General features: G+C 49.7%; 1 protein-coding gene across 3 annotated transcripts in view; it reads left to right on the top strand.

The window, feature by feature from the left end:
- The window catches only part of EEFSEC (eukaryotic elongation factor, selenocysteine-tRNA specific), a 329,667-nt gene that overhangs the window by 193,488 nt on the left and 119,460 nt on the right, over positions 1-16,719 (top strand). For all 3 annotated transcript variants that reach the window (XM_081079076.1, XM_081079075.1, XM_081079077.1), the window contains one exon: positions 12,548-13,204. In XM_081079076.1, coding sequence (XP_080935202.1) covers positions 12,548-13,204 — 657 coding nt within the window. The remainder of the gene's footprint in view (positions 1-12,547; positions 13,205-16,719) is intronic.

Genomic DNA, 16,719 nt, shown 5'->3' on the forward strand with positions numbered 1-16,719 from the left:
GCACATAGCTGGGACTGTTCTGAGTGTTACACCTCACATTTTGCTACTTTTCCCTTCTTATTTTGTAGTGCTGAGAGACTTTCACCATCCCTTTTGTCCTCGTCCTCTTGGCAGGTGGCATGTCTGTTTCCGTAGGTTCCGGGAGGAATGAGAGAGTCTCCCATCCTGTGCCCACTGCCTCAACCAGAGTCACCTGTTTCCCCATACAGAGAGTATGGGTTGGACCATACTTTAGTTAGGTGGCCATGGCTTCAGGCTGTTGCTAGGGAAGAAGGATCAAGTCAACAGTTAGAACACAGAGCTGGCAGACTCGGAAGTATGTCTCTTTCTCCCAGGTGCCCCACCTACCCAACCACTTCCATCCTCCACTTCTCCGGGCCCGGAGTCTGGCTCAGAGTAGACTGTCAGTCTTTATTGAGTGAATTGATTGGAACCTGATTTTATTAAATCTAATTGATTAGAATGCCTGTTTTTATTTTTAAATAACTAATTTTTAATTACACAACTAATTCATGAATGCCTTCTTGTGACAAAAGTGAAACTTTTCAGTTAAGGAAAAAGGATCCGTTGTATCACACCCCTTCCTAGCCGCCCATGTAGAGGAGGCCCCTGTTAATTCTTTTGAGTGTATCATTCTCAGCCCTCTCTCTGCATTGCATATATATGTATGTATCCATAAAATACATAATGCGCCATTTTATAAATGTATGACGTCATATCATATGGTTTTTACACTTTTCTGTTTTTGCCTAATATCGGCTTTAGAGATCTTACCTCGTCCCTACATACAGAGCTGCTACACCACCTGGTCACCACATGTGTTTGTCAGTGTGGACACTTCATATTGCACATTGCCCTGTCCCACTGAGGGGCTCTCCGACTGCTGTCCAGTCTCTGTGGTATCCTGTGCTGCACTGACCATCTTATTTAGTGCACAGGTATGCGTATTTCTCCCTGGTAGGTATCAAGAATCCCAGCCTTGTTTTTCCTGGAATTCAATTCCATGAGGTCTTATTGAGTCCCTTCTCTGTTGGCAGGCCCTGCCTTTTCAGGATGAGATGCATGATGGACAAGATGGGGATCCTGCCACCCTACCCCAGCATCAGCTTCTTACTATTCTGAGCTCCACCCTGTATCTCTGCCCACACCTGCCTAGTACCTCCTTGCTCTCCCTCCCCCCGCCATGTTGTCCCCTTTTTCCTGATCTCATCTACATGGCATTGTCTTTAGAAACACAGTTCAGATGTTGCCTCCTCTCTGCTGGCACCCTGAACCCCTCTCTCATGGCACTCAACATGCTGTAGCACTTTACATATCTGTCTCCCCTCCAGCAAACAAGTGATGGGTGAGGACCATGGCTTCCCACGTCCCCAGTGTAAGCATGGGGCCTGCCTCGTAGCAGGTGCTACTCGAATGTGTGTTACGTTAAACCCAGTTCAGGGAATGTGGGCAATGACGGTGGAGATGGGCCTTGAAGAATGCCCATTGTGAAAGGTGAGTGGGAGGGCACTTGGCATAGGTAAGCAAGTGGGAGCAGAGGCATGCAGTGTGCTGGGGACCCAGCCGAAAACTGAAAGCTCCAAAGAGCCCTCCACAGATGCAGAAGGCAGCTAGGCTGGAAAGGAAGTCTGGCTGAGTCCCAGCGGGAAGTGAGTACCGAGTACTGAGGGCCTTGTGTGACCTGGCTTCTGTACTAGGTAGGTGGCCTGGGAGAAACATAGGGAATGGATGGCTGTTGCAGGAGTCTAAATGAGAAATGAGGCCCAGTGAATGGGAAGAGACTGGATATGGGTGAGGTAAACTCCAGGATTTGCCAGCTTATGGCCTATAGGAACATGAAGGATGAGGAGGAAGCCAGGGCCTGTGATGTGGACCAGAGTGGGGACTGGGGCCACCACATTCACTGAGAGCCTGGCACTCACCAAGTGCTCTGCTACATACTAGACATATATATGTCTCCTCCTTAAATCTTCACAGAATCCCTTTGGCCTAGCATATACCAGCCCCATTTTATTGGTGAAGAAACGGGCTTGGAAACATGACAAAACTTGCCTAAAGGTCAGAGCTAGTGTGAAGGGCCCATTATGCCCACCTGGGAGCAGAGGATCATAAGGCAGGGATGTGCTCACGCACGGGCAATGAGCCTCAGGGCTGTGGGCGCCTTTCAGTCCACCTGGAACTGCTGCTTTGAGATCCAGGCCGGCCTGGCTTTTTTGCACAGGCTCAGCGTTCTCAGATGTGGTGTGGGCACGCTCACTGCCCCACAGTGACAGTTGTTCTGTCCCCCCACCCCCGCCCGAAGACAGAGTTGACTCCTTTGGCTTGCCTCCCAAGGATTCTTTACCCCTCCCCTCAAAAGCCCAGGGATGTCGTTAAAAACAATTAGAGTCCCAGATGTATGGAATAAAGAAGAATGAAACATCGGTATAATTCAATTAAAGTTTTATAGGATGACAAGTGTGTGAGGGCGGCTGGGAGGGGCATAAAGCTTCCTGGCAGGCCCCTTGTCATGTTTATGTTTCTCCATTGTGGCAGTGACTGGGAAGTTAATAACTACAGTTTATTTGTAAGGTCGCCATGGAGGGGCAGAGGCCTTCGGCAGGCTGTGTGGTAAGAAACCAAATCCATTTCCTTCTTCCTTGAGTGACCACCATGTGGCAGGCACTGTGCAGGGATCAGCAGTGAACAAAATAAATCCAGCCTGCCCATGGCTGGCTGTTCATTCAGCCGGTATGGGAGCCCCATAGAAAACAACCGAACACACAGGCACCCATTGGAAATTATGATAAGGTGCTGTGAGAAATGTTGTAGAGTGCTCTGAGACTCTAAGCAGATGACCTGGGCTGGCTTGGGCCAAAGGACTGAGGGAGGGTGGGAGAAGGGAGCAGGTGGGGAAGACGTACGTTTGGCCCTGGGCAACACTGATCACACTGAGTGCAGGAGCCTGGCCTAGGTGCTTGGGATTGAGAGGAGGTATGGGGGTACCGGTGCAGGCAGACACAGACAGAAAAAGCCCCGCCTCATCTCTGCATCTGGAATTGGGTCTTCGGTTGTCTGCAGGTCCCCAGGCTTCTGAAGATCCTCTTGTCCTTTTCTCAGGGGGCGCATGTCTCATTACTAAGCAGGGATCCCAGGGAAGAAAGTCTCCACGCTCCCTCCCTCCTCTCTCTCCCCAGGTACAATTGGTCTTTTGTTGAGGCCCCAATGGAATTTTTGCATAGAGTAGATCCCTCCTCTGCTCAGCCTCACAATTCCCTGGAGACAAGGCCAGGTGGGAGGAAAAGTGTCTCAAGTGCTTCCAGGACCACATTTTCTGGCACTGGTGCTCAGAAGGCTGTGAGCCCAGGAGGAGGGCTGAAGCAGCAGGCAGAGGCATATGCAGATCTCTGTCTGACCACTTCCCTTCCCCCACCGTGCATCACCCCGTCCTCTAAGTGCTGAGTGCGGCCTCGCAGGGTAACAGTAGGGGAGGTGCTTTCACCACTTTGTCTCTGGGGTCCACACTTTAGAGCCTGTCCCTAGTAATTGGGGGAAACACGCGTTAAGACAACAATGGGACACCCTGCCTAATCTATCAACCTGGGAATAATTGAAAATCCTGCAAAACCAAGTGCTAGTGAATGTCTAAGAAGAGGCCTTTTCTTGCACTGCTGGTGGGGGTTAAGCCAGCCACTTCACAGAGCAATCGGTAAGACCTAGTGAAACTGAAAATGTGTCCCCCCATATTTTCCATCCAGGTACCTAGGCTAGAAAAACTCTGTGCATGTGTACAAGTTGATGCTTACAGGAATGGTCACTGCAACAGCATTTATAGTAGCGAAAAATAGCAACCCAAGCGGCTCTCAATGTGGACATGGATAAATAAAAGGTGTCATAGTATTCTTGTCATAGAAAGTATTTCTTGTCATAGAAAGGAATACTATACAGCAGTCAAAAAAAGACAGACAGGTAGATAGATAGATAGATGGATAGATAGATAGATAGATAGATAGATAGATAGATAGATAGATAAAAATATAGATGGATCTATAAATCTAGATATCTCTCAATATGAATGGATGTCAAAAAATAATACAGAAGGAAGGAGGCATGTTGTAGTTAGACAATTGTATGGTAACATTTGTATAAACAAATATACAGGTTTGACAATTAAGTTTGGGAACTTGTTGCAACGATGTTGCTAACCTTTTTTGATATCAGCGGGAATTATTCATTATGAATTTGTACCAACAGGAAAGACAGTTAACCAAATTTACTATTTGGAAGTGCTGCAAAGGCTGCGTGAAAAAGTTAAACAACCTGAACTTTTCGCCAACAATTCATGGCTCTTGCATCATGACAATGGACCAGCTCACAGGGCACTGTCTGTGATGGAGTTTTCAGCCAGTAAACAAATAGCTGTATGGGAACTCCCTCCCTACTCACCTGATCTGACCCCCAATGACTTCTTTCTTTGCCCAAAGATAAAGGAAATATTGAAAGGAAGCCATTTTGATGACATTTAGGACATCAAGGGTAATATGACAACAGCTCTGATGGCCATTCCAGAAAAAAGAATTCCAAAACTGCTTTGAAGGGTGGACTAGGCGCTGGCATCAGTGCATAGTTTCCCAAAGGGAGTACTTCGAAGGTGACCATAGTGATATTCAGCATGAGGTATGTAGCACTTTTTCTAGGATGAGTTTGCAAACTTAATTGTCAGACCTTCGTATACTATTTATGGACACATACATGGGAGTAATATATAATATAGGAGGACACATAAAGAATTCATGAAGGCAATTGCTACAGAGGAATCAGGGAGAGGAATAGGACTAGGGGTCTTCATCTCAACAAAAAGACTTGAAGTACAAGTGACAAAATCTTGGTCGTCAATTCCAGATGGTGGGAACACAGATAGTTAAATCATTTCATTCCCTATACCTTTCTGAATACTTTTCATTCCTCTAAAAAGTAAGTGGGTGTGAGTTGAGTCCCCAAGGCTCATCTGCCATTTTTTTCTTACAGCTCCAGAGGCAGTGCCAGGGGAGTTGACGTTAAAGCAGCAGGGGAGGTACTGGCAGACCCCAAGGACCCATGCTGCTCTCTCCTTATACAGAGTCCCAAGTTTGGCTTTTAATGCGAGATGCGATTAATGCATTAGGTAGAACATGTCTTATCTGTACCTAGCTCAAAGAAGAGGGAGAAATAAGAGCAGCCAAATTAAAACCTTATTAAACAAAATTGGTCAGGTCTGATGCAGCCAAACCTGGACTGATCTTTAAAAGCTTATTTCATCTTAACCCCTCCAGTCTGAACCTTTTTGAATTGAAGTAACTGATCCCGCTGTAAACTTATTAGTGTCAAACCTTGTGTGTTTCTTTCCCTCTCTGCTTTATGTTTTATTAAGTACAGTGAAGTTTCAAGGCCCTGACCCTCTCCTTTGGCACAGCCGGGAGCTCCCAGGCTCATTAATGGAATGACAGTGGATAATAGAGGTCCAATCTCATTACAGCCAGTACCATTGTTACAAAAATCTCTCCACATCAGAAAGACTGCAAGGCACTTGATTTTGCCCACTTCTTTAAAGCATCTGCTGATTCTCTAGAATGCCAGGAGGACCCCAAACACTGCTGTTCTGTTAGTTTGTGTGATGGTGTTGGGCCAATTTCTTACTCTACAGAAGGAATGTTGCCCATGACCTCCCTGTGTGCAAGTGAAATCCACAGTGGTGATTGTGTATCCTTCTGGGCTTCTGTTGTGGAGTAGACGTTTTTTATGGTGTGATAGTGTAATAGAGTATGGCCTCTCGTGACAGTCAGGTCTGGGTACACAGCCTCAATTTCCTTCTCTGTAAACTGAGATCACGGCTAGCCACCTCAGAGGTTGTTAGGAGAATTATACGGACTAAGGTCTGTAAAGCTTCCTCATAGGGCAGGTATCCGACAGATGCGGAGGTTGTGGTTTCTTTACCATTGTGCGGGTCACATGGTGACATGATGAAGTCCATTGGAACAGTTGCTGGGTGCTCTCTATTCCAAGGTGCTGTGGAGAGGAGAGTTGAACACTTGGTGATTCCTACCTCGAGTCATCACTTCCATTGGAGGTTTTCAGTAGCCTCAGAAAGAGAAGCCAGGTCCTTCTAGGCATAGTAGCTTACAGAATCCTCAGAATGGTAAAAAGTTAAGTTGCAGACACTCAGAAGACTGCAGAGAGTATCTTACCACTCCAGGCCTGAGAGCAGACAGAAGGGGTTCACTTGCTCTCTCATCTCAATCAGCAAACGTTTACCAAGCGTCCTGCGTTGGGATACTGTGCTACCCAAAGAAAGACACCAGGGAAATCAGGTCTGAAACCATCCACTGGGCTCAGCCAGCAGGAGGCTGTTGCTGACCTTGGCCAGCGCAGCTGCAGCAGCTGAGGGCAGGAGGAGACAGGGCTGGGCTGCCCCTGCGTCTGCCAGCCTGGGTCTCGCAGCAGGCCTGACTTTTCTGGTTTAATACCACATCTAAGAAGGGCTCCTCTCACAGTGGCTGGTTAGGGATCTTCTTCTCCTTCTCCAGAGCCATCTTTCTGGGTTCATGCCATGGGGGTCCTCTACGTTGTCAGTTATGTAGACCCTGCAGCCCCTGGCAGGGCAGAGCCGTTCTGAGCCCCGGCTCTAGCCAGCCCATGGCAGGGTTTCTGCTCCGTTGGTCAGGAGACAGGGCCATGGAATGTCAGGCCTGCCTTGTGTCCCGGGGTTTACTGTCCCAAGTCTCAGCCTATGTGCTTTGTGACCTTGGAGACACCGAAAACCTCTGCTTCTTCATCCATAAAATTGTAAAAATATTGACCTGCCTTGTAGGGTTTTTATGGAGAATAACTGACCCAGATGACGGTAAAGCTTCTTTGTTAATCAGAAAGGACCAAACTGCTTAGCAAGCACGCACTTGGGTTTTAAAAATTGTTTGCTTCCTGGATGTATTCCTTCCTCCCTCCATCCCTCCCTCCCTGGGTCTGTTCCTCCCTTCCCCAGAAGTGCTTGGTGCCAGAGAGTTTGCGAGGACAGGAAAGAGAGAGAGCCATGGCCTGTGGGGAGCCACACTCAGGGACAGCCTGGTGGTCCCTTCCTGTCCCACTCAGATGGCGTCCAGCGGTAGTGCCCCTCCTGCTCTGCCACCCAGCTTTCTTTGTCGCCATTCTAACTGCACCCTGCCAGAGAAATCTGGGGCCTTGGTGAGCCTCAATCCTGCTTTTCTCCTCTGTTTGGAAGGTTCCTTCCCTAGGAGTTGTCTGGAACTTCTCACTGCCCAGCCAGTCTCAGGCCAGTCCTGCCCCCACAGCGAGGGTATGTATCTCCATGGACCTTTGTGGAGGTACAGATCCCAGACCTGGTTGGAACTCTCCAGTGTTGCACCCATCCATGACTCCATTCATCTATTCCACAATTGTATGTTGAGGTGTCCTGTTTCTCAGGCAGTGTGCGGGAGACTGAAGATAAAAGTGGGGGAAAATAAAATAAAACAAAGTCCTGATCATCATAGAAGTTACATTCCAGTGTGGATAGTCAGTAAACAAATAGAGGTCAGGTGGTAGTTAGGAGTATGAAGAAAAATAAAACATGGAAAAAAGAGAGAGAGGGATGGGGATCCAGTGGTCCTGTGTCTTCCTGGGGTTTCAGGTGGACTCGGATAAACAGACACGAAGGAAATGAGGAAAAGAGGAGTAGGGATATCTGGGGGACAGCATCCTCACTGGAGGCACTGGCAAATCAGAAGGCCCCGAGGTAGAAGCACGGTCGGCATGTGTAGAGAGCAAGAAGGCTCATGTGACTGAAATGATACAAGCAGCGGAGGGGACAGCAAATAAAGTCAGAGGCATAACGGGCCGATCCTAGGGCCTTGTGGTCATAGTAAGGCCGCTAACTTTTTCAGAGTAAGGTGGGAAGCCAGAGGATAGTTTGCAGGCAAAACTCCAGTGTCATGTCGTCTTATGTTTAAGTTACACTATGGAGAATGGACTAAGGGGAGAAGGGCAATAAAGCCATGTGGGCCTGGAAACAGGGTGGGCAATGGATGCAGTGGGAAGGGCTCAGGTCTGTTTTGAAGGTAAAACATACTACATCACCTGATGACTGGGTGTGGGTATAAGAGAGATAGGAAAACCAAGATGGAACCACGTTTCTCCCCTGAGCATCTGGAAATGTGGAGCTGCCATTTCTGAGAAGGACATGATGAAAGGAGTTAGGTCTTAGACGTGGTAAGCTGGAGATGCCACCAGGCATCTAGGTGGAAACGCCAGGAGGCAGTCAGGTGTGTGTCTTCTCCCAACTCCCGACCTCTACCTCTCCCAGAACTTGGGAGTCTAGGCCCATCGGCTGCGCCTTTCCTCGCGCTGTCTCTCAGACATCTCCCGTTCACAGAACTCTCAGCTGACTCCCCTCCCCCCAGCCAGCCTCACTGCACACAAGCCACATTCTTTCCCTCCTCAGGGTCTCAGGCCCACTCTGCTTCCCCCCCCCCCCCCCCCGCTGCCTAGAGTCCCTGTGACTGGTTCCTTCTCATCCAGCTGGTCAGCTTCAGTGCCCCCTCCTCAGGGAAGCCCTCTCTGACCACCCAGGAAGAATGAGATCCCCCAGTTATTCTCTCATAGCACCTCCCCCATGGTTTTGTAATTCTGTGTTTATTAGTTGATGATTTCATTAATGTCTATCCTCCCCATCACCACCAACTCATAGGACCCAAACTATGTCCATTCTGCTCATTCCTGTATCATTTCAGTACATGAGAGCACTTAATAAGTATGTGTCGAGGAAATGCGTATACAGTATCTCAGCCACTTGACATGGATATTAGTAAATATTTGGTGAGTGAGTTGTTGAAGAGATGGCTAGAAAATAAATGGCTGAAAGGAAAGCCTCTTTTTCCCATTCTTAAGTTGGTAAAACTATCTACTTTTCTGTATTTTTGATGTCCTAGATGGCATTTTATATTCTTGAAACGTATCTTGGGATGGGGCTGGGATGTGGGCCTGCCAGTGGCTCGTGTGGCGCTGCTGTCTGCACGCGCCGTGCGCGCCTTCAGTAGTGCCGCGCTGCTCCCACCCTGTCTTTATCTGTCTCACAATTTCCTGTCTAGGCCCTTAAAATCTTGATTTGCACAGTTATTTGTCTTGCTGCTCTTCACGGTGCCCTCTTAAGGCATTCTTTATTATTTCAGCCCTAAGAACATGAGCCCCGTTGAAAAGAGAACATGCTTTGAATAAAACCTGCTTGGTGGTCAGCTTGATGGGTGGGGGTGGGGCTGTCAGGGAGTACAAAGCTCTGGCCGTCCTCTCTCACACAGGAAGGCTCATAAACACAAAGGTCTCTCAGACCCAGCAGGTCTGGAATCTCAGCTCTGTGCTCTGACAGGTGTGTTTTTGCCATGAGAAGCACTTCTCTTCCAGAATCGGGTGCAGTCATTCTCTTAAGATGTGCTGGGTATGTCGGCAGCCTTCTGTGCTTGGCACTGAGGATGTAGCAGTAGGTAGACCATGGCCCCTGTCTTCAGGATTTAGAAGGGGAGATAATGCAAACTTGATAGGCAAAAATTAAGCAATCTGGCACTGCCAAATACTGGAGAAGATGTGTATCCACAGGTGTCTCTGGCCCTGCCAATGGAAGGGACATTGATACTCCATTGATGTAGTAGAGGTGGGCACTCACTCACCCTGCCACCTAGCAGTTCAGGCCACGGCCTCTGTCCTCCGGAACCCCTCCTGGCACTGTGCACCAGGCAGAGTTCTCATGTGAGAAGGAATTCACTGTAGCATTTTTTCAGTACAAAACTGGAAGCGGCCTAAGTGAGCATGTGCGGGAGAGTGGATCGTGGTCTGCGTGCACCGTGTGGTATGCAGCATTAGCGCGGAAGGGGCCACGAGTGCTGGCAACTTGCACAGCAAGGCAAAGTTCAACAGCTCATAAAACAAAGCACATTGTTGGTTAGGCATATGTGCTAACTAAAGTGTCCTAACCCGTCAGCCTCCATACAACCATGTTTATATAAAGTAAACCTTCTTAGTTTATATAAAACTAAAGGGGATGCGACACACCAAGTCCAAGAGAGCAGCTACCTGCAGCTGTGGCGGGCGGAGAGCAAGGTGGGGCAGGAGCACATGGGGAGACAGAGTTCGTAGTAGTGTTGAGTCTCGGGTGGATCATGGGCTGTGGATGGCCATTTAAATCAGTAAGTACGTGGAAGTGGGGCTGACAGGGCTGTCAGCCAGCAATGACAAGTCAGGCTTGGCGTCACAGAGGACAGTAAGCAGCTCTGTGAGGAGGGAGCAGGGAAGGAAGCCCTTCCAGGACTTACCTGGAGAGCTGGGGTTTTAGAGATGAACAGGAATGTGCCAGGTGGAAGGAGTCTCGGGAAGGAGCTGCATGGGCCCAGAGACGTACAGAAGCACAGTGTGGGTGTGTGATGAGCTTGGCTGTGGTTAAAGGGTTGGGAGAACGTGGGGCAGGAAAAGCTGTAAGGTGGGCCTGGTGGTGGGAAGCCCCAGTGAAAGCAGAGGAGCTCAACAAGCTGAGGGAGTGCTGGGAGCCGAGCAGCCTCCATCCAGCCAGGGCAGCAGCATCCAGCGGGAAGGCCTGGTTCCCCATAGAAGTTCAGTTAATCAAAGCACCTTCCTGTTCACAACAGCTACCCGCAAAGGTGTGAAAGTCATGATGGAGAAGATAGGAGCCCATGTCCACATTGGTACTAAACTGCATCATCAGGCCTGTGTTTTAGAAAGTTGGCCCAGAGGAAGGTGGGCAGGGTGAGGGCCAGAGGACAGCTCACTGGGCTGCTGCGGGCCTCAGGGGAAGAGTTGTGATTCGGGTCCTACCTCACTGGGCAGATACTTACAGTAAGATAATACTCTCCAGTTACTCTGAGATGCATTCCTGAAAATCTTAGTTTCCCATTACCCTTACAGACCAGAGATGTTTTATGTTTCTCTTTGATTGATCTTGGCTGTGGCTTTTGACACTGTGCTTCTCACTTTCTCTGCCCCCTGACCTCTTGGTTAGGTAGTTAATGATCTTTAAACAAACACTTGAATATTATGGCTTTCCAGGAAGGGACCTGGGCTTGGTGTCAGCACAGCATTTCCCTTTATCCAGGGAGAAAATGAGTGTTCCACACACCCCACTTTGTAGAAGGGGATGTTTGCAACCTAAAGGTCAAAATTGCCTAACAATTTTTGATGGCAGGTTTTCTGAAATATATTACACATTTCTCTGCAGAAATCCATAAACATGATTTCATCTCACCTCCGAGACAGTGGATCTTAGTAGGAACATTCATTCATTTCGTGAACATTTGTTAGAGCCTGTGCAATGTCTGTTCCTGATTTATAAACTGTGGATACAGAAATCTGCCCAGTGTGGAGCCAGTGTGATGGTTTAGAGGCAGAGATAAGATCAGGTTTCTCCTTTGCCTGAACTCCTGGGTAACTTATCCCTCGCCCTCCCTCCCTTCTCTACCCTCCCTGCTGCAGCCCTCCCTTCTCTTTGTTTATTTCTCAAACTCACCAAGCCTGTTCCAGTCTCAGGGCCTTTGCACTTATCTGTTCCCGCATTTAGAACTTTTTCTGGCCATTTGCACAGCTTCTTCCTATGATAGGTCTTAGTTCAGACGTCACCTCTAAGAGGCCTTTCCTAACTTACTGATCTAAAAAATCCAGACCGTCACCCAATCCCAGGCCTTCTCTATAGCATGCTATACAAAATAAACATAATATATAATTATATTAGTTACATATATTTAAACATAATTTTATATTTTATTTGTAATAATATAAATTTAATTAATATGACAAATAATATATTTGTAATTTTTTTGTTTTGTTTTTTTCTGTATATTAAGCTCTTTAGAAACAGACCTCACTCTATTCCTACCCCTACAACAGTGCCTGGCACATAGTAGGCTCCCAGGGACTATGTGTCGATGAATGAAGAGCCTGCAGGCCAGCAGGCAGGCGGGTACAGACTAGGCAGTGATAGCATAGCAGGCTGAGCATGAGTCAGAGGGGCTGGCATGGCGCCATGGATAGATGGACAGAGCCTGCCAACTGAGGTCTGAGCAGACTTCCCAGAGCAGTGGCATTTGGCCGGGGCTTTCAAAGACAGATGATCATAACTTGGCAGGCTGAGGAACTGGGGGGCCATTCAGCGTGGAGTGGTAAGCCGGTATAGAGAGCTGAGGCAAGGCAGTGTGGAAAAGGAGCCTGGTGTGGACCAGGGTCTAGAAAGTTGGGGGCAACTAAGGTAATACAGGGTCTGGCTGCTGTGACCACTGCCCACATCCTGGACTAGGACACCCTGCGGGCCTGGGCCTCACGTCTGCGGGGTGGAGCCTGCTCCGTGTAGGGGCATCTGCCTGGCTCCAGAGCTCCCGTCAGCTGGCACGCCAGTTGAGTGTTGGCGGCACTGGGACCGGGATTTCTCCAGCTGGGGCCCCTCCCCCAGCCTTAAGGGTACAGTAGCCCCCCCCCCCCCCCCCCCCCCCCCCCGCCTAAGGGCTCGTGAGTTTCATGAGCTTTGTCTCTTGCTTCTGACCAGGTGGTGAAGAAGGTCAAGTCCATGCAGATGTTCCACATGCCTGTCACCACAGCCATGCAGGGAGACCGGCTAGGCCTCTGTGTCACCCAGTTTGACCCCAAGCTGCTAGAACGCGGCTTGGTGTGCGCGCCTGAGTCCCTGCACATCATCTACGCGGCCCTCATCTCCGTGGAGAAGATCCCATATTTCCGAGGCCCCCTGCAGACCAAAGCCAAGTTCCACGTCACGGTGGGCCACGAGACGGTCATGGGCCGCTTGATGTTCTTCAGCCCTGCCCCTGACAGCTTTGACCACGAGCCTGTGCTGGATGCCTTTGACTTCTCCCGAGAATACCTGTTCCAGGAGCAGTACCTCTGCAAGGATCTGGCACCGGCAGCCACAGGCAGCGGCCAGGCCAACGAGAGAGCAGGCCCGGCCGCAGGTGACCGCTACCCCCGGCAGCAGTGGGCCCTCGTGGAGTTTGAGAAGCCTGTCACGTGCCCTCAGCTGTGCCTGGTGATTGGCTCCAGGCTGGATGCAGACATTCACGCCAATATGTGCCGGCTGGCCTTCCACGGCGTCCTGCTGCACGGGCTGCAGGACAAGAACTATGCGGACAGCCTCTTGCCCAGGCTGAGAGTGTACAAGCCGAAGCACAAGCAAGGCCTTGTGGAGCGGGTAAGTAACCCCGCTCTGCCCGTCACTGCTCTTTCAAGCTTGGCTGGCCGGGGTGTACAGTTTGGCATCTGAGATGAGAGCCACGGAGGCCTCAGAGACCTTCTAGTCCCAACTTCTGTAGTTTTTAGACAAGGAAACTGAGGCCTATAGTGGTCGAGTAGCCCAAGTTGTCTTAACCTGTCAGTCATCCTGCTGGGGCCTAAACTTAGGCGGGAGCCTACTGTACCCACAGCAGCCCAGCTGCCCCTTGCCCTCCTCTTACTTAGGTTGCAGAGGTACCTGCGTAGGGTAGAGCAAGCCTGGCCTGTCACACAAGCCACTCTCAGACAGTAGCATTTCACCTGGGCCAGCAGCCAACAGTGTCAGTGCCCTCCCTGAGCTTCGGATGGGAGGCTGCCCTGATGCTAGGCCCTGGCTCTCGTGGGGGGGCTGAGCCTCCATCAGGCAGGGTGGCTCCTGTACCTTCCCCCAGCTGGTCTTGTCAAGGGAGGCAGCATGGCTGGTCATATGGGCCAAGTCTGTTATCAGCCTGTGGGGTGGGGGAGTAGGAGCTAACGGTGGCAGGGGGTGCCGGAGAGCAAGAGGTAGGAAGGTGACACAGGGCAGGGTCCACGCTGCTAGCTTTCAGGGCTGTCTGACATCACTGGAGGGGGATCTGAAGCGTGCGGGTGAGCCAGTCTAGTGTGTAGGCCAGTCATTGGGATAGACACATGTGGTAGCCTGAGAGCGGCCACACAAGTTCCCAAACTCCTGGAAACCCCGTCTCCCATTGGGTGGGGTCGGGCTGGGCTTGCGGTGAGGGTGGGCCCATCCACCCCAGCACCTGTCCCTGCAGGTCCTCGCATAGATGTGCAGATCTCACTGTGCCTGTGGCCGGCTGCCGGACTGAGGGCCCGTGTGGATGGGCTGAGACTGGGTGTTAGCTCACCGAGCATGGCCTTGCTGAGACTCCAGTGTTGGGGAGCGCAGACTCCTATTGGGGTGTGTGCTGAGGCTCTCAGCAGGCCCTGAAGTTTTGTTCCTCGGACAATGGGACAAGGTCCCCCGTTGCTCTAGCCCTCCCCGAGTCAGTGCAGCTCCAGTGCAGTGTCAGATCTGTCCCAAGCAGGTGCTCAGGGGACGGTGCCTAGGGCCTTGGCCATCAGACAGTGTTGTGATTTTCATCACCCACCACCCTTCCTGTCTCCCTCCCAGGTGTTTTCCTCTGGGGCTCTCTGTCATTGCAGACCCTTCCCCTCCCCGCCTCCTCCTCACCTATGTCTCATCCTCTACTACCCCTATAGCTAAGCCGCCCTCTGGTGGGGAAGAGAGAAGCAGCCCCTTTCTTACTCACTCTCAGGCCCCGGATCCAGGATCCCCAGCTCTATAAGCACAGCCCTCCAGCTCAGCCAGGCAGAGCTTGGTCATCCTGCATTTCCGCTGTGTCAGTCATGGAGCTGGGTCTCCATCCCTTCTCTGCTGTTCTCTGCGCAGGGGACTGTCTTCTGTGAACGTTGGTTTTCTCATCTGCAGAGCCGTGGCATATGCCTAAGGTCCTGGGCTCACTGGGAAGTGTGAAGAGCCGACCATGGTAGCCTGTCCAAGGGCTCCATCAGCCCTAGGCCAGCCCCCAGATGCTGGTTAAAAATGAAGGTGATACAGCATGCGCCACTCTTTTGTTTAGCTGGATTTATTAGCAGCATTATGAAGCATAATTATTCTATGGTGGCATAGATACCATGGAGTAGTGCCCCACTTGGTGTTCACAAATCTAATTGTCCCCACTCAGGCCTGTCAGTGGTGGGGCAGCAGTCCTCCTTCAAGGATGGGAGCATGGGGAGCAGGTAAGTTTTTGAGGAGCAAGTAAATGCACTGCTGAAATTACTCAAGCTACTCAAGGAGTTTCCTTGGTGGGAGACTTTCCTTCCTGGTAGGGTTGATAAGGCTGTGAATTTGGGGATCAGAGGCACAGGGCTCAAACCCCGGCTATTCCGTGTAGCACTGCATACCTTGGACAGCTGTTTTATCAGCATCCTCATTCGTTCAGGGGCAAATTGTTAACCTCACAGGGTTAACAAAGGAGTCACCATAGCATAGGGCGTCATATGTACAAGTGAACTCTAGCACAGGTGCAGCAGGAAGGCTGGGCTGGTTGTAAGGGGCGGCCCTGTTTGCTTTAAGCAGGGCCCAGAGTGCCCAGAAATTTTCAGATTGTTTGGTTAGCTGTGTTCTGGGCTGTGTGGCATACTGGTCAGCTGTACATGCCTAGGACCCTGGCAGGCATGGGCTTTAGGTCTATCCTTGCTGCCTTCTAGTTTGGAAATAGGGCAGTCATGAGACTTGCCTGCGCCTAGAGACTGTCACAGTGCTACCCTGTGGGGTGAGATATAGGCAAGATTGGGGACTATATATATACAAGGGCCCGAGATCAGTGCTTGGCTCCTAACTCTGTGCTTGCTGTTTTTATGATTATTAATTTTCAAACTGTTAGTGTCAGAAAAATAAATCCTGGAGCCTGCGGCCAGAATGGTATTTCAGTCCTTTCGCCAGGACTTCATTATCCCTCTCCAAAGCACAGGGACCAGCTCCTCTAACCCCTGAGGTCAGGAGACATCCTGAGCTGGTGCAAGTGGCATGTGGCTTAACTCACTGGTGTCACCTAGAGCGACTATGGCCAATGGGCCACATTCAAGCAACTGGCCTTGCCCCATTTCTAATCATCTTACAAGCTAGTTTTCTCTGGACTGTCTTTCTGAACTGCTACAATCAAACACAACATAATTAGCTCACCATTGGAAATGGCTTTCCTTGCCCAGCAACAAATGTGTCACTTAAAAACTGACTATGGTTGCAGCCTCATTCTCATTGTGTGTGTGTGTGTGTGTGTGTGTGTGTGTGTGTGTGTGTGTGTGAAGAAATTCCGCTATGATGAGATATACTGAAATTTTCTCATTTTTCTGACCATTGTTTTCCTGTTAGCTGGGAATATTGTGATATTAATATATGCTGTATTTTGTCAGCAGAGCCAATAATAAATACAACACTTTGCTATGTAATTCTATAAAATAACATCCACACCTTACTGAGCCTTAGAAGTGTGACATTAGAAGTCTAATTTTTCTGTTTTGAATACACACTAGTGGATATGCACTGTTAATACAAGTAAATAACCAAAACATGTGGTTAGATACGAATCGGTGGAGCTCTCCCTGCATCACTACAATTTGTTGTGCGCCCAGCACCTCCTAGGTCTCTGTTGCAACTGCTCACCTCTGCTGCTGTGGACAAGATGGAAATGAGTGGGCATGGCTGAGTGCCAGGAAAGTGTATTTATGGACACTTAAATCTGAATTTCTTACAGTTTTCAAACAACATGAAATAGTCTTCTTTTGCTGTTTTTCAACCCTTTGGAAAATATAAAAAAACATTCTTAGCTCAAAAGACACACAAAAACAGAGAGTAGGCAGAATTTTGCCCTCTAGCTATAGTTTGTCAACCCCCAATCTAAATGGAGTGCACATCCTCCAAGGAAAAAT

The sequence above is a fragment of the Rhinolophus hipposideros genome (genome assembly GCF_964194185.1).
Source record: "Rhinolophus hipposideros genome assembly, chromosome: 17".
Lineage (NCBI taxonomy): Eukaryota > Metazoa > Chordata > Mammalia > Chiroptera > Rhinolophidae > Rhinolophus > Rhinolophus hipposideros.